Raw genomic sequence first — 18509 nt, forward strand, 5'->3', positions numbered from 1 at the left:
ATCTTTGAAGTGCAGTTCCAGTACTTTACCCTATATTGTCTTGTCTTCCCTTGCTGCTGAGTGTGGATTTGATATGCACATGTGTGATGAGCCAAGGATGTTCTGCATATGTTTGGCCAAACTGTGACCTCGGGGACATGAGGGGAGTGCTCCCTGGCTGGGTGGGAGAGGGACTGGGCTGGGCTCATCCAGGGACTGCACAGCAGGGCTGGCATTTCCTTTATGAAATGAAAGTTTGGTGGTTTAGCATCTGTGGGTTCTGGAGAGGCCTGGCAGGGCAGTGGGTGATGCTGCAGGGCTGATTGTGTGAGCCCTTGTACTGTCTGAGCACCAGAGGCTGATTAATGATTAGTGTGTAGCAAATTAATAAATCAATACCACAGACAAATAAACATCCATTCCAGGGGGCTCTCAGTCTCTCTCCTCTGGGGGAGAAGGGAGACCTGCAGGCATTCCATTCTTCATTGACACAGATGCCTCTGGACCCTGTGCTCTCCTGACACCTTGCAGAGGGAATGCACCCTTGAGATTAATTATATTCCATAGGTGCTTCAATATGTGCTGGTAAAAACCTGACATCTTGGGCTTAGTTTTGTATGCAGATGTTCTTGCAGGCAAGGTGAGTGGTCAGCACAGCCAAAGTGGGCTCAGGAGGAGCAAGCCCTGCCCTGAGGGGGTTTATCCACAGGGACTCATTTCAGACAATACCTTTGAAGTCTAAAGTTAAGATTTCATTGCCCAAGCTCCCTCTGTAGTTTTGTGGAGAACAAGGATCCTGTGGTGTATCATTGAAAGTCTGAATTTGGACTGCAGTCCTGAATCATGACCAGAGTTTAAAAGTAATGCATGTGGCACATCAAACACCTCTGACCTGAGCCTCTCTCAGCCAAAATCAGGCAACAAATTGAGTTACTGTGTTGTCATCATTGGGCTGTCAGAAGCATAAAAACTTCTGTGCATCTGGCCTTGTTTTTCAGAAATAAAAAAGCATTTAAAGTTGGTCTGATACATTATGGAATGCAGGTAATTAATGCCCTTGTAACAACCAAAGGGAGAATTCAGACAGAATTCAGATGTGGTTTCTGAATCTGTACAAACACCTACAAATCCAGAATGGGACAGGGGAGTAAATAAATCCCTCATTGGCTTAACTGAATTTTCCATTCTTCTTGCATAAAAAATGTGTGTGTACGTCTGTGCTATGCTTGGGGCATAATTTATGTATTGCATTAAATAACAAGTATATGTGTGTATAATTAGGAGGGACAATAAAGAAAAGCAGTTGATGAAATTGAATTATGCATAATAAAGCTGTAATTTTTCAGGGAAGGCTGTCGTCATCAGGAGAGGAAGTGAAGCTTGTTTGTTTTGAGAGACCTGAACTGGGAGTAGAGTCTTGTAAGACTTTGTATTTTTATGTCTCACGGGGTTTGGGTAAGACCAGGTGAACAAATCAACATTTTGGAACCTGAGCTATAGGATAAACTTTGCAATCTGCCCTTATGGGGACTGTTCAGGAGGCTTACAAGACAGTGCTGTGTATTTATCTACTTTTCCACAGTAAAAATGTATAAATCATCATTATAGAGCCCTTCAAAAGAGAAAGATTTGGCTCACTAGGTTTGAAGAGCCATTCTCATATTTGGATGCTGTTACACATCTATGACCACTCTGCATGTGCTTTATTCAGCTTCAAAACAAGTCCACCAAGGCTGCCAAACACACACATGAGATGAATGTAAAAGACATTCCAAATAATTGCAGTATTTATGTAATTTGGTGTCTTGTGTGTTCCAGAAACCCTCAACAGCTGGTTGACCCCAGCAGGAGCTGAGAGGGGCACAGGGAGTGCCAGGGTCTGGCTGCCAGCAGAACCAGCCAGGCCCTGCCTGTCACTGCTGCCAGGTGAGGAGGGATTAGCAGTGACTCCAGCAGTGCAAAGGAAAGGAAAATGGAAAGCAGATTTAGGAAATTCTCCATTGTGAGTCCTTTAAGTGCAGAATTCTGTGTCTATGCTTGCAAGGCATTTTAATTGAGATTTGTTGAGTATGAGGAAGGTGGTTCCCTCTCAAGTTAAACAGCCCTGGCCCAAGGTGAAGGAGTAAGGCTCAAGCTGCCCATTGCTTGTGGCTATCCCAGTAAAATACTGATTTGCTCAGCACTCCTACCTTAAACAAACAGAAGGGCAAACAAACATAATGAGAAACCTGGTTTGGTCAAATCTATGGCAAGAGCTTTTCTCATTTGCACATAAGTAACTGGATTTATTGTGGACACAGCTTCTGGGAGAGCAAAAGCATCAGCAGTGCTCTTTGGTAACCAGGTTATTGTCCAGTTTGCACTGCAGTGTGTTCCCTTTACCTGGCACCTGGCTCAACACCCCCAAAAGTTGTAGGTTAAAGTGAATTTTCCTACTTTAAATATTCAGGGCCCATCTCCTGGAGCAGAGTTCTCTGAGCCAGCAGCACCACTGTGCAGAAGCAGCAGAGCCAGCCTGACTTCTCAGGCCTTGGCCTTAAGCAGCAAGGGCTGCTTTGTTGCCACAGAGAGCTCCCAACTTGGCCTGTGACTACAGCCAGGGAGGAAATGAGATGGGGGAGAGATCTGCATGTCCATAAACCTTGTCCCTTCATGCTTCCTCACGTGGCACTCAGTTGGATCTCACTTCTCCTGAGAGACTGTAAATATGTGGGGTTCGTTCTTTAACCAGTGCAGTGCCAAGATGGAATCTGTAACGCAGGCGGTGGGAGCAGAGAAATCACACAGCTTTCATCAGACAAAGGACACGGCTGGCTCTGGCAAGAGGAGCATGATGGCTGTTTCTTTTCCAGACAGGGACTGGAGCTCACTGCGTTTTTTTGGGCTCTTGCTTTGTTTTTGTTTGACTCCAGCTTTTAAGGATGAGAATGTTGTGTCTGACGCGTGTCAGCGAGCAGGGGAGATTCACGAGCAGAGCCGGGCTCGTCTTGCTCCCCGGTGAGGAATAAAAGCAGCGCCCGTCTCTCACTTCGGGAGGAGGAGGAGGGGCTGCGGGAGGTGCGAAGGCATTGTCAGGCTCGGGTCGGGCTGGAGCATCGCGGATTAGCCGGGTGTCACCGGCTGCCTGCAGGCATCGCTGGGAAAGCCGCGACAGAAATCAGAAATGTGCGTGCAGGGCTGGGGGCGAGGGCTGCCATGGCTTGTTTGGGTGCAGGGCTGCTCTCCACGTTTGTGATCTTTTGGGAAAGCAGTCAGGAAAATGGACCGAATAAAGAGCCCTTCCTTTATCAGGGAGCCCTTCCTTTATCAAGGAAACAGAGAAAACGGCCACTTCTTCAGCCCTGTATTGGAACTCTAAATAATGCTGGTTTTAGAGCTGTTAAAAACCTAGATTAACAAGAATTGTGTCCACATTTAATTCCAATCTGGTACCTGCAAATCTGATTTTGCACCCAGGGAAGCTGCTGTCAATGGAGCCAGCAAACTGAACGTGTGGTGCTGGTGGGGAGTGAAGATTCTTTGTTCTGTTTATTTCTTCATGGTTGCATCTGTTTTTGTGCTTTGAAGTCTGCAGGTTTATTTGAATATTTAGTGAATTTTTAGTTTATTTCACTTCTTTAGTGAGGCAGATAAAGCAGTGAAGGGGAAATTATGAGGAAAGGGGCTAAATTCAGAGTCACTTGGGCCACATCCACAACCTGTGACCACAAGGTGTAAAGGTGTTAATTTCCATTAATAAAAGCACATTGTATTGACCCATCACTTCCAAATTTCAGCTAGATCTCATCTGGAACTGCAGAGTGCAGCTCACCTAAAACAGGACACACGAGGTGAACAGAATTGTTATGTTTTAAAATTATTTCTCAATACCATTAGTCTTTTCCATGTATGACCGAGGAACAATGTTTTGTTCACTTCCAACCCAATCAGTTTCACAGCACAACAGCATCAATTTCCAGTACAGTTACATTTATTCCAGTATGGTCCTGTGAAATGGTCTGACATGCTTTCAGCTAAATGACAATTTGATGGGATGTGAAAACCACAGGAGTCAGGAAGAAGGTAATAGTCTGTGAGCAGCCCTTATCAGTCTTGCTACAAGGGCTGGGCTTCAAGGGGAACAAAACTCAACACTGAGGAACCTAAAGCAAGGAGGGGCTGGGCTGGGTCTCACAGGAAAGCAGAGGTTTCTGCTCTGGTGGCCAGTGACTCTGTTAGATCAATGTTTGTCACTTTGCTACCTTGGACAGGGTGGAAGGAACCAAAAAGAATCCTTCACTAAAGGAGGAAAATGATGTGTGTGAATGGGGAGCTTTATGTCTCTGCAAATTTTAATAACGTAATCTACATCCTCTGGTTTGTAAGGAAACAATCTCAGAACTGAGGTTACCTCAGGCAGAGAGAGCAGGCAGTGGGATGAGCTGGAAGCAGGAGTTTGCTGTTCAGGTTAGGGCTGCACTGAGTGTCATTGGGCTGTCCCAGATGTCACTGCAGAGATGTCTCATGCAGAGCACTGAGGTTCATTCTCCAAGCACCCTTTTAGGCACTGGATCACTTGTCTGTGTGCAGGCTGTGGCTGCTTTGCACTTTGGTTCTTTCCAAATGTACAGCAGCCCTTGCATGGTGATTGCAACCTCAGCAGTGCTACTTAGTCAGAATCACCAGCAACTATGATCTAATAAAAAAAACTTTATTCTCTGTAAAATGCATTTTAAATAAATAGCAATCTTTTGACTCTGAGCTCCTGGTAAAGTATCTTATATTAATGAAATTATAAATAGCAAGTGCCAGTTCTGTGCCAGTTCTAACAGCATGGAAAAGAACACATTGTGAAGCAAAACACCAGGTTTTTGTCCCCCAATTTAGTTGTTTGTTAAGTGAGTGCTTGTGAAAAAGATAATTTTGATTTCATTGTTCTTCAACTTAAACACAGCTGCCATTTAAGCCTTTGCTGTTATTTCATCACCCAACCAGGAGAGCACCTGCAGGACACATCCTTGGTGGCACACGTGGGGCTGACCTGTTTCCACCTCTGGCTCTGGTGCCTGGCTCTCAGATCCAGTAACATTTCTGTGTGTGCAGTTCTGAAGGGCATCCACAGCTCTGTAAAATGAGTCTGTTAGCAAAGTTCACCTGAAAACAACACCAAAGGCCAGATGGCTTCAGCTTTCTGAGAAAGTTCTGTCAACCAAGGAGTTGCTCTGCAGCTCCCTGTGCTCCCCAGAAGCTTTGCAAAAGACCAAATGAAATTTTGGTTGGAGCATCAAAGACATCTAAATACACTTCCATCTTGTTCTCATATTTTGGTTCTGCTCTGACTTGCACAGAAACACAGGTCTAACACTTTTATACAGAATTAAAATTGTTTAGGCTTTTGTTGCACTTTTGAAGTGATTTAATTTTGTTTTGAAGTGTTTTCTGGTGTATGCAGAGTTTGCTGACACTGTCCTGACCTTGGAGACGTGTGATATTTTACAGTGTACAGTGGCATTTATGTACCCAGCCTGGCTCCAATAAATAGGTTAATTTCCACAAATTAAAGGCCAGGTTTCAAACATAACAAGGTGATACAAAATTCTGTAATGACCTTTAGGATTCAAAACTGGGGCAGATGACTGGGCAGTCCTTTGTCAGCTGGAAATTCACAACTTCTACAAATTTTTTCATGTAAAATGTTAGAAGTTTTGGGAAAAAATAGTCAGGTTTGTAGTTTCATATAACACCAAAACCCTGAATACACGGGACAAATAATAACTGACAGATTTATGATGAAGAAATGACTTAAAATTTTAGATTATATTCTTTGCACATCCCAAATTAGTGTCTATTAAAGTATCTCCTGAAGTAAAGGTACCTTAAATGATAGAATGTACAATACAAAACCCTTAATGTCAGGCCAGAGTTAATATTCAGACATTGGAATAAGAGTCAGGAATGTCCAACTGTAGATGCTGGACAAAGAATTTATTTTGGCTTTCAAAATCAAACCATGCTCATCTGGATTTGGATTTCACTTCATACAAACATCCAATGGGTATGTGGTGCTTTGATTTATTAATATAACTCTTTAAAGCCAGTGGAATTCCCCTTTTATTTGGCCTGAATTAATGTAATTTAATTGCTACTAAATGCCATATCAATCATTATTATACCTGTTTATATAAATCAGACAAGAATAAGATCTTATGACCTTAAAATAAACTGAAGAACCACATACCACATGATTAAAATAAGCAAGAGATACAAACCTGGCAATGACAAGAAAGCACATTGAATTTAAATATTTTTCTTACAATTGTCTTGGTTGTCCAAAGAACAGTGTACACAGGTTATGGTTAGTAGCTAAACTACAATTTAACTTCAATTTCCAGAGTCTGATTCCAAGTTATTCTTTATTCTGGTTTTTAAATAAAGTGTCTGAAGTTACTTCTGCTATGTGTTCTCCTTCTTGGGTAATCTTTCCAAAGGATATGACTCACTTCTCCATTATTTGTAAAGAGTATGGAAAAAAGTAAAATATTATTATTTTGTGGGCATTTGGAAATGGATGTAAAAAAAAAAAAAAGGTGGGATGTTGATCATTGTGAGTCATTTCTTGGGAAGAAGGGAAGAACAAACTCTGGCTGCTGCCTTACTGCTGTGAAGGCCAAGGACTTAGTGCTGACTCAAGCAGGAGATATTGATGGCTGCAGAACACAAAGGAGATCCTGCAGCAGGGTTCAAGAGGAAAACCTTTCTCCTCTAAGTGATAAGGAGTTAGAGGGAGCTGCCTGTGTTGATTTCCTGGAGGCTCTTTTTGCTTTAACAACCTTCTGGTGTGAACACCTTGGCCAGTTAGAATTACATTGTGCAAACAGCAAAAAATTTGCTGCAGCTCAGTCTCCTCCTGGGTCTCCAGAAACCCTGGCAAACCTTCAGGTGCACAGTGAGGAGCAGGGGTGAACCCAGGGCACTGAGGGAGCCCCTCCAGTAACCCCAGAGCTCTGCTGCCTCTGAGCAGCTTTCCTGGATATTGCTATACACACAACTGAAGGAATAGAAATCCTTTGTAACCCATTTGCATACTGATCAACTAATGGAAAAGCCCTGTTTTGACAGCAAAACTGATTTTTCAAAGTGACTCTTGGTCACTGTGGCCCTTCTGTACTTTATTTCTGTACTAGGAACTATTCATTTATGTGTGTAACTGCACAAAATACCTGCAAGGCACACCCAACACAAAACCCAGTGTATTTTATGAGTATTTTATGAGTAGAGGTTCTCATGGAGAAACAATTATAAAAATTTGCACTGTCATTCCAATTTCCAATGAATATTTTTAAATTATAGTCTTATTAGTGATAATAAAAATAGTATGTGCTCTGTGATCTCTACCTGAGTTTATTCATTGTTATTTCTAAAGGAGAAGCTCTGAAGCAGAGTTAGCAGCCTGGATGCCATAGATTCAATGAAGTAAAATGAAAATGGTCACCCTTTACCAAAATGATTGTGGATTTTTACAAAGAGCAGAAATGCACAACAGTCACACAGTCCACTCCAGGATATTTCCTTAGCAATGCAGATGAATCTTTGTGCCTCTTTATTTCATAATGTCACTTAGAAGACTCCTATGGTCACTTCATTCTACAGACAGATCCTTTGCAGCTTTGGACTTGATAATCGTGCTCAAGAGCCAGTGCTGGAACCCCTGATCTCCAGCCAATAAATCCCTGGGTCGTTTTAGGTACTGGAGGAGATGGAAGCACCTAAAATCAAAGTAACATGCAAAACTGAATGATGAAAAGGTTTTTGGTTGAAGTTTCTGCAACACTGCCTTTTGTACTGTAGTGTTCTAAAATCAACAATCAAGTCTTTGTTTAGTAGTGTATGTTGGAATTATTTTTTTTCCAAGGTTGGTTCAATACTAAGGGCTTTAATTGCTTAACATTATTAGAATTTTTGTATTATTATTATTATGTATGGAAAAAGCTCAAGTAGAAGATAATCATCATCTTTAAAACTGATTAACTTCAGTAAACAGGAGAAATAGTGTTTTCTCCTTGCTGCAATATATTTGGTAATGCAGCTATGGAATAATAATTTTAAATCCAAGTGCTGAAGATATTACTGACCAAGCTGGCTTCTACATCAAGAACTACTACCTTCCTTCTACTCTAAAAGATGGGTGAGCAGCAAGTTAATCTGCAACTAATCTAGCTAAAAAGGAAACAAAACAAAAGCCAACAGACTCTGCTCAGTGACTGCTGTGCTTACTTTGGCTGAATCATCTCAATTGGGCACGTTCTATCATTTCAGCATCTGGGGACTTAGCACAGAAATACACAGCAAGAGAACAATGTTTCAGTTCTCTTGCCAGAGTTGCTTCACTTTGTTCTTTGGCCAAGATTAGAAAATGTTTATGATATTGAGGTGGAGCAGTTCCTCAGAAAAGATAATTTTTATGGCCAAAAGTGCCACCCACTGAGCAGGATAATGAAGGAAATCATGTCCCACTTTTGGTCTGGGGGAGGGGACTGCAGGAGCTTTTATTAGTCTAACCTAGAGAGAACAGATTTGACTGTTACCACAAGGTAAATGTGCAGAAAGACACTTCTGAAAAGGATGTATGAAACTTCACTCTGAATATGTAAAAGGTGACCTAAATCACAGCCAGCCCTTCTCTTCCTCCCAGTTCTGAGGTGAAATGGAAACTCTGTTCCACCGTGCACCAGGCTCTGCACGCCCGGGGAGCAGCTGAGACCTGCAGGATTTGTTAATGCACCAACACCCTCAGGGGCTGGGACTGCAACTGCACTGACACTGGAGCTGTGGGACAAAACTGAGGAACAAGGAGCAGCACTGGCAGAAATGAAGCCATTGCATTGCTTTACCACACTCAGCACTAGCTCCTAATTTTTATTTTAATTTAATCTCAATAAAAGCTTTTACTACCTCCATACCTTCTCTCCCCACCCTTGGAATCCTTTGAAAGAAAGCTAGTTCAGCAAGTAAGAACTTCCAATCTCCTTTATTTCCCTAATCTTCTCTAAGTGGACTAACCTTCCTTTGCATTAGCATATTCTGCTTCCCCTTTTGTGAGCAAGTTCCTCTCCCAATGTCACTGCTGTAGCTGCCAGTGGACTCCCCCTATTCACTGGTGATCCTGACACACTGTATTTATAAATTAAACCATCACTCACATTCTACTCTCCAGCTATTTGACAGCTTTAAGACCCTGAATATACATATAAATCATACAAAACAAAATAATTATGACTTGGATTATTAGAAATGGCTTCTTATTAATTTGTGGTACTGAAGAGGACAGTGGTATTGTCTCTGACAAAAAGCAGACTCTTAAATAAAGATAGAAAAATTACAACCATATCCAAAGGGCAATTCCTTGTCTTAAACAAATGCTTTTAAAGCACAGTTTGGCTTGCAAATGCAGTTTACTTTGACCTTTAGTTAAAGACCCCCCTCTATAAGACAACTGGTTTCCAGAGCTTGTGTGGTTTCTTAAAACAGATGTTGCTGTATTGCAATTTTAAAATCTAATTTTCTAACCTTAATGTATTTTTCCACAGGTGTCACAGGTCGAACCTGCAGGTGATCTGGAAGCTGGAGCTTGGGCTTTGCAGCTTCTTTCTTTTCAGGTCCAAGCAACTAAAACCATATTTAAAAACTGGATTCTTCATCTTTGGAAATATACTGTAATATGTGAAATCCACACCATTCCCCTCATTGTTGCAGATGACCTTCCCGTTCTTTCCCCCTCAAGCAGGATTATTTATTTCAGTGCTTTGGAAATTACTGGAATTTTTTTTTGTTTCAGAAGACATGCAAACTTCATTTGTAACTATGCAGGGGCTGCATCAATCCTGTTCTTTAGCAATGAAATACTGTGATTGCAAATGTAACATCATGTGCTACTGTGTTCTAATATCTAAACATCACTGAGAAGAGACATCACTCCAAATATTTTCATTTGTTGTAGATTCCCCCACTGACAATTTAATTAGCTGGAACCTTTTCCCCTAGATTTTTAAAATACCATATGGAGAGACAAAGGGGAAATATTTTCCTGTCAGTGTGCATCTAGTACTTGTTAGCACTATTAGGAGTCATGCTTCTCAGGAGAAATATATCAGAATATGCACAGCATATAAATTACCACTTGATGTATTTTATTCAGAAGAAAATGGAATATTTGAACCATTTCAAAAGTAATGCAGTTGCTACCTTGGATGTCAGCGTAACAAAGCATTTTCAGTACACTTCTGGTCTTCTGTGCTCTCTTAATTTTGTGTCCAGATAAATGTGTGCTCAAGTTTTGTGTCCAGTAAATTTGTGCTCATGTGTTGCTTATCTTATAAGCCATATTGCATGACATTCAATTTTACCTCTTCAAGAGGTGTTTTCAAAAATCCCCATTTCTCAGCCCATCTTTTTGCAGCATCTCTTTCGTTTTCAACACGGTTTTTCCTGAAACCAACACAAAACATTTAAAATTACTTTGAAAATTTTCATTAAAAAAAACTCCAACATGCCAACCCCAACTACCGACGTCACAAAGCACAGCACTTCAGCTGGAAGCTTTAAATTTCCATCTCAAAGCAGCGCGTTTATATACAAATTATCACTATCTGGCTCGGAGCTAATGGGAAAATACTTTCTAGAGGTTTGAAACGCTGGATGCGAAACAGTGAACACTGCATGTGAAACAGTGAACACTGCATGGAACACTGCACTGCTTTTAAATTATGTTAAGAAGCGGAGGGAGTTGGAAAGTAAGCACCAATGCTGCTTTCAAATATACTTTCATTTACTGCGTTGGCTGATGAGGTGCCCCGACCCCACAGCCGGCGGGGCATGAGGGGTGCACTGGAGCCACCTCTAAATGTGAATGACTTTATACCCAGGCACGCTTCACCCAGCGCACCCGCTCTTTAAACACCGGACTCTTCCAGCGCGGAGCTGCGGGCCGGGAGGGGAAGCTGGACGGCAGCAGCAGCCGCAGAGCAGCGGTGCTGCCGCTCCGGGCGGGCTGTTACCAGTTGTTGTCCTGGGCTATGTAGTTGGGGGGCTCCATGGGGCCGGGGCCGCGCCGCCTCAGCCCCGCGCTCCGCCACGGCCGCTCGGGCGTTGCGGGGCAACGGCGGGAACTCGTGTGGGCGGGCACAAGATGGCGGAAGGGGCGGGAACGTGTTCCATGGAATGTGGGGAAGTGCCCTCACACCCACCGAGGGGAAGGATCCCCTTCTCTCGTGCTTTGGGAGCTCTCCGGTGGCACCACATCCATGTCGCAGGGGAAAAAAGCGAAATAATTCCCCCTCATTGCTTCCTCCAGGCCCCTCAGGCGGGCACAAGATGGCGGCGGGGGAGCCACGCTGGGCGGAAGGGGCGGGAACTCGTGTGGGCGGCACAAGATGGCGGAGGGGCGGTCCCAAGGTAATGAGGAGGCGTGTCAAAACGCGTAATAAATTAATGTCGAGAAGTGCATACATAGTTATTGAGGGGAAAGATTCCCTTTTCTTGTCTTTTGGAAGCTTTTAGTGGCAGTACAGCCATTTCTCAGGGGAAAAACAAGTAAAAACTTCCCACTCTCTGCTTTCTTGAGGCCCCTCAGGAGGCCAGGGCAAGTGCTTGGTAATTTTTTTTGTGTGTCTTTAAATGAAAGGAAAACACATTTGGGTGAAGATGATTGAAAGCTTCTTTTTAATCTGCTGTCCTGTTCTGGGTTCCTCTTGCTACACACCAAAATTGGTTTTTGATAATTTCATTGGGGAACAACACCAGTCCTGTGATACGGTGTCTATTTGGTCTCTTTTTCTCGTAAATGTCCTTTACAAGCTACATGTGAGAAGTTCTGAGAAAGATCTTAACATACTTTATGGCTTCTATGTGAGAACCCAGAATATATTTACAGCTTGTAACGGGTTCATTGTTTTCCAATATATTAATTTTTTGGTAATTTTATTTTCTTGTATTTGCTGGATAAAATATTTCAACAATGAGTGGAGCCAGCTGGCTCTTTGCCCCCGTGGGTTTAAATGGCTCCCCAATCTCTTTCGTGTCGTCTGGAAATGGACTTGTGTGAACACCCTGGAAATAGTTAATGGGACTCTCACACTACTGGGCACTTATTATCCTTATCAGAAAATAAATGCAGAAAGGTTTTGACTTCAGCTGAGTGGTTTAGAGGCGGTGTGTTTGAATGTTTAATTACTAGACTTCTTAAAAAAAATCCAGAGTACCTAAACTACTTAAATATTTGAGTACAAGAGTATATGCATTTCTTAGTTATTTTAGAAGTACTAAGAATGTCTGAGTAAGAGGAAAATAAAAATGCCTTCTGTAGTTCTAAAATAGCAATTAATACTGCTCTTCTGGGTCTCTGAAAATCATTAAAGTATCAACAAATGGAATATTTCACTTACACACCATTTCTTGATTCTCTAATTGATAATTAGGCTCGCAATTAAATCAGCTGGGTCTCCTATCACACCCATAAATGCTTACTCATTGTCCTACTTAATTAACTCCTGCTGCTTTGTCACATTTATCTCAGGAGTTTTCTTATTGCTTTGATGCTTTCCTTGAAAAAGATACTTTGTTAATGAAACAATCAAATCTGTAGTTTACTGTGTCAGGGCTTAAAGTGCGCCAGCATTTGTCAAGAAGAAATGAGAGATGAAACTTCTTACATTGACAACGTGGAAACAGAACTTTGTGGTGTTCAAGTCCAGTGTGTGAGCAGGGAGTCCCAAACATTGCTGTGGTGCTTTGGGCCAGATCCATGTGTACCTGGCTGGCAGCTCTGTAGAGGGGCTGGCAGGGCTCTGCCTGGGCTTTTGGGGTGGAAAAGGGCAATAAAAGCCCTCCATTGATGGCACACAGCAGTGAGGGAGGGGGAATGAAATATCCCTGAGGAAAACTGCAGTGGGGTGCACCAGTCTATGTTCCCTGTGTTTCTCAAGGTGCCATCTTCACATCTAAAATTTGAAGAGCAGCTTTATTATTTTCTTTCAGCTGCTTTAATCTGGAATCTTCCCTCTACATCAGCAATGTCAGAACCGCTGAAAGTGATGCTCTCTGCTGAGGTGTTTATATTTTTATTTATAGATCCATGTGTATCTGTGCTTACGCTTTTGCATTGAAAGTATTTACCAAAAAACATTAGGTAGTACTGGCAGTGTTGTGTTTGCTGCTGCACAGTTTGCAATGTGAGGTGTGGAAGTCTATAAAGGAGTATTTGAGCATAACTTCAGTGTCTTTTTGTAATGTTTTTACATAATATTTCAGATGTAGGCAGCCTGAGACTGCCTTGTTATGATTGCTGTGATTTAAGTAATGAAGTCCCATTGACACAGACTGGTTTCATTTAAAAAAGCCCTGCTAAAGTCTATCACATCAAGAACATGTTAATTGGAGTTCCTGAATTTCCATTTATGAACGTAATCCAACAGCCTGGTTAGAATCATTATATGTTGTGGCAAAATTTAGAACTCTCATCTTATTGTGGCTGTAATTATCCAGTGGCTTCTGAAACAGTGAGGGCATGTTTGTTTTCCCAATGATAATATGTTCCTTTTTTTAATCCATAAAATGGCACTTACAGCTACAGCTTTATGCAGATTTCTGTGCTTGAAAAACTCAATAATTCCTTGAATTTTATTTGATTTTGAGCAGATTTATTCCTTTTTTATTCAAACTAAAGATTTGCATGAGAGACTGCTTTACAGTAAACCTGATGGGTGCACTTGTATTTCTGTTGTGCTGGGTGGAAGAAGTGTGCGTGCCCTCCAAACAGAATTGTTTGTTCTATGGACATGGAGACCTTTGCCACTTTCTGACTGGAGAAGGAGCTTGCATTAAAATCCCTGAGTCCCAGGCATTGTCTCAGAGCACAGCTCCCCAGTTGTGCTTGCAGGGAGTTTGCAGAATGCTGCCCTGCTGCAGTTTGAAATAATACAGCCACCACTTGTAGCCACTGCAGAAATTTCTTGTAAATGCCAATGGGCAACACTTGACAAAACTCTCCTGCTGGTAGGAGAACTACCTAGGCACCATATGAATTAAAGATGAAGGAGAAAGACACAATTTTAAATTTTGTTGCATTGTATAAACTGAAATCAAACTCTTCATGGTCTTTGAAAGTATTTTTTTGTTTCAATACAGCTCGTGTTTGAAATCAGAAAGCGTCTCCTTTTTTCCTTTTGCCTGAAAGGCAGGGGGTCTGGGACATTTTAATGGCTTTCATTGCCTACTCTGCAAATATATGATTGCTGCACAATAGTTTCTTTGCATGAGAATTGCTTAAATGATTCAAAAAAGATTGGAAAATATATTTCAAGTTTTAATTTTATGCACAGATCATTAATGAGCAGTGCCCCTTAGAGACTTGCTGTCAGTTTAACATATTCACAATAATCTCAACACAGATGTTATTCCTTCAAAATCCTTTTAGAGGGAAGAAACCAGTAATTTTTCCTTAGAGAATGTCAGAAAATATGTTATTGTTGAAAATTACATTTTGATCCCAGAATGCTATGTAAAAAATCATTGCTGGGAAGAATAAGTAGCACATTGTTTCCGAGGTAAAATGCATGTGAAACTTTCTTGAGGCTCCTGTAAATTTTAAAACAAGTGAATGTTCTGTTAGTCTCATGCAATTTTGCTTCCCTTGAGGGTGATTGCAGGCAGTGGAGGGATATCAGCATCTAAGTGTGTTCTAATTTAAGAGTGTATTTGTTATAAGTTTAAATTTCTCTATTTGTAGCCATCACATGATGAAGTTATTGTCTCTTTTGGATTCATTTTCCTCTTCATTCTCTGAGTATATAAATTAAAACACTTGCTAGAAAGAAAGTACATACTTGGAATAACAGCTTTTTGTTGGAAAGCTCTTTAAGTTCCCTTTCTGTTTTGTGTTCTGTAACATGCCTGTGTTTTCTTTCTTCTCTTTAGTGCACTCAGGTTGTACTCTGCTTGCTTGGTCTTGCCTGAGAACAGCTCTGAAATTATGCTGGTACTATAAAAATGATAAGATTGTAAATATATTGCTCAATATTGGAGGAAAACTTTTCTGTTCCACTAAATCTGAAGTGAAGTTGATCTCCAGTGGAGAAGCTGCAGCCAGTTCCCTGAAGAGACCCCAGCCATATGGGAGTGGTGCGTAGGTAATGTGACAGAGGACATTTGGGGAAGTGTTGGATGACTCAAAGCAATGGTTCTGCAATTTTCCCAGGTTCTAAGAACACTTCTAGGACTGCATAATAGTTGGGAGGGGAGTACAGAGTGCACCATCAGTTCTGTGCAGAGAGAGCTGGTTGGAATAAGTCCCATCAGGTTTTTCAGAAGTTGTTTGGAAGAGGAGGAGGGTGAAACATGAGGGTGCAGTCCACCCATCACCAAAAGCAGGAGAATTTCTGTGGGGGGATAGAATGTGAGAAAATAAAGATGGTGCAGAAGGTGGGCTCACACCTGAGGAGTTGCAGCTGTACCAATCCCCTAAGATTAGGAACAGCCTGCCCTTAATAGGCCACAGCTGTGTCCAGTAAGAAGAAGAAGAAGAGTGCTACAAAAGAGTGGGGTAGCTCCTTGTGCTGTGCAGAGAGATGGAGTTGGTTGTGCTGTAAGGAGCTGCCCGTGAGAAATCACTGGGAAAATATGGGAGCTTTACAATAAGACTACAACAAATTTCCAGTCAAAGAAATGTTTCAACCTCTCCTTGGGAAAGAAGCAGCTCCTTCAGCCCCTTAGTGGGTACTTTGGGAGAAGGAAAGGTTGCAGTTACATAACACAAAGTGTGATCTCAGTTTCCAGGCTGTTTTATGAGCCCTACTGCACAGAATGGCAGGGATGATGACTCAGTGAAACTTCAGGGTACTGCAATGGAATATCCTTTATGAAGATGTATTTATTTTGCAAAGGTAGCTCCAGTAGATTCTAATTTCTGTACTCTGCTATTAAGAACAGTACAGAGAAAATCTCTGTTTAGATGATGGTTGAAAATAGCTGTAAAACTGTAAGCAAACACAAAAAAGACAAAAATTCCAAACATTTGCTTTAAATAGGATACCTTTTACTTCAAGTAACAAGTATGGAGAATGAAATTCCATTCTGTTGTAGAATACAAAGAGTAAGAAATGCATTCAGCAGCAATCTGTTGTTTTAATAGCAGCTATGGGAGGTCTTGGGGTTTAAATTATTCACACTGTCATACTCGTGTCTAGGTTCACCCTATTTTATACTTAGTTGCACTCAAAATGCACTGGTTTTTGATGTATGCACTATAGGTAATGTTGCCATAGTGAAAATGGTTGTACAGTGCTCTAGTAGGAAACAGCATAAATCTCTTTTCCCAGAATCAGTAGTATTGATATTGGAAAAATATAGGCTGTTAGTATTAAATTTAGGTTAGGGTCTTGTTGCTTTTCTTTATACTGAAGATAGAAAATATTTTTTTCATTATAGATTTGGAAAAAAGGTTTTTTTTTTTTTTATTAGTTTCTTCATTCAAGGTTTGGTAGCTTTCTTTGATCAGATTTGCTGCTCCTTATGTAAACTGCACCTTTAAAACTAACCTGAACAGGTTCATTGCTGTAAGGAAAATCAGTTTTTAAATAGGTGATGTAACATGATATATGCAATAAATGGTAAATGATGAAGCACCTTAATGTATCTATAGACCTTGGTTTAATAGTGCTTTGACTAACCTGGATTATGACATATAATTTGACACATACACATCCCAATTCAATCAAAACCTCTTTCAGTGGCATCTTAAATAGTAGGCACTCATGCAGACTTTCACATTAAAGTAATTATGGGGGAGGGGGGAGTGGTAAGAACAGAAAGAAAGTTTACTCTTCCTCTTTATAGTGAAAACAAATGTGTTTTTCTCCAGAATCTGCCAAGCCTGTGTTTTAATGATTTAACAGATGGAGTTGGCACATGTGAACCTGGAAGATGCATCTGTCTGATTTTTCCAGTCTGAGGATTTTTTAACTGCATTAATGGCACAGACAATGGTAAAATATCACCTCCCCAGGCTGCTTTGCTCTCCTAACACATAATGTCTTTTAAGGAAAAAAAAAGTGATAGGAGACTGGGGTGAGCAAAAGGCCACAGAAATGAGGATTTGAAAAGTTTCATATTTTCTGTCTTTACTGCATTAAGCTTTTAAGCCTTTCACTTTGAATTTCATGTGTATATGGTGTGGAAACAGAAATTCTACCCAGGCAACATTATGTGAGATCCCAGGGTTCTATTAATTAATGGCTTTAAATAAACACCATTTAAATTAGGAGGCCAATAGCCACCAGTGCTTTGTCCTGTGTAATTGAAATTGAGTGTTGCTTTTCCAATTTGATGATTTTAGTTTGTTGGGGGTTTGTTCTTGCAAAGGTTCTGCTCATGTATAACTTTAGATTCAGCAATCTCATTTAGTCACTTGTACTGTTCATTCAAGCAGGCAATGCTAATGCTTAACTGTTTGGAATGAAGGCTTTAATTTGAATTTCTTTTGAACTGGAATCCTCAGCACTCACCTGGATTTTCTGCTGAAAGCAATGGAACACCTTTCTGTGCTAAAATCCTGAAGTCTCTTGGTTATTTGCACTGAGCTCTGGGACAACACTGCAGGAGCAGATGACCCAGTGTGGTCCTTTCTGGCCTGACCCATTCAGGGAGTCTGAAATGCCTCAGCAGTTCACAGGAGTGAACTAAAGGGTGTCTGTGTGAGAAAGTTCCCCCTTCTGAGGAAAGCCATGTCCAAGGGCCAGGCCAGTTCTCCTGGAGCTGCCCAGCTGCTGCACTAACACTAGGGAGAAGTGCTCTTGCTTGTGGAAGGGTCATTCATTCTCATTCTGTTTGGCAACAGAAGTGTTGTGATAAAATGAAATTATCTGCTCCAGGCTGTGAACTGTCCAGGACTTGCTTGAACAGCACCATCCTTTGAGGTTCACTTCAGTTTTACTTTACTACTGCTGAGAAAAAAGATTTCAAGAGAAACATATTTCATTGTTAATGAAATTAGTGGAGCTTTTCAGTCTGTCATTGAATAAATTTTAAATGACAGTGAACAGGGCAGAAAAACTTTTCTAAGTGCTCCAGAGTCTCAGTTTTAGTTTTTGCTGGAGAAAAAGCTCTGGTGATAGAGGTGTACATCAGAAATGACTGCAGTGCTGTGCTTCACTTATTTGTGTATCTATCCTTGATTCCAGATATCACACACTAGGGTTTACTCACTGCTCACATGAGGGATGTATCTCTGCCTGTGAAATGTGCTGGGCCAGTGTTATCACATTAGGGGTTTTCAGGAAAATCCATTGAAAGTCCTTGCAGATGCCCCACCTGCACTTCTTGGTGAAATGGGGGAGGAGGTGGAGCTGTGGTTCTACAGCTGTGTTGTCTTCTGTCTTCCATCTCCTTCCATCTCTGTAGTGCTCCAGTCTTGATGTCATGGACCTCTTTGAGACTCTTAAATTAGTGAAACACATTAGGTAAACTTATTAACAGAGACTGCTTCTCCATTTCCTGCCATT

General features: G+C 41.3%; 1 protein-coding gene and 1 long non-coding RNA gene across 2 annotated transcripts in view; one reads left to right on the top strand and one right to left on the bottom strand.

Moving 5' to 3' along the window:
• Window positions 1-5901: 5901 nt before the first annotated feature.
• CIMIP1 (ciliary microtubule inner protein 1) lies at window positions 5902-11148 on the bottom strand. Its single transcript, XM_054644515.2, has 4 exons — window positions 11013-11148; window positions 10362-10443; window positions 9526-9624; window positions 5902-7724 (listed from the first exon to the last, which is right to left on the bottom strand). Exons 1-4 carry the CDS (start codon window positions 11048-11050, stop codon window positions 7593-7595), a joined length of 351 nt encoding a protein of 116 aa, XP_054500490.1. The 5' UTR covers window positions 11051-11148; the 3' UTR covers window positions 5902-7592.
• A 26-nt stretch (window positions 11149-11174) lies between these two features.
• The window catches only part of LOC143695413 (uncharacterized), a 141567-nt gene continuing 134232 nt past the window's right edge, over window positions 11175-18509 (top strand). The window contains exon 1 of the long non-coding RNA XR_013184564.1: window positions 11175-11409. This is a non-coding gene — a long non-coding RNA (uncharacterized LOC143695413). The remainder of the gene's footprint in view (window positions 11410-18509) is intronic.

The sequence above is a fragment of the Agelaius phoeniceus genome, chromosome 17, assembly GCF_051311805.1.
Source record: "Agelaius phoeniceus isolate bAgePho1 chromosome 17, bAgePho1.hap1, whole genome shotgun sequence".
Taxonomy (NCBI): domain Eukaryota; kingdom Metazoa; phylum Chordata; class Aves; order Passeriformes; family Icteridae; genus Agelaius; species Agelaius phoeniceus.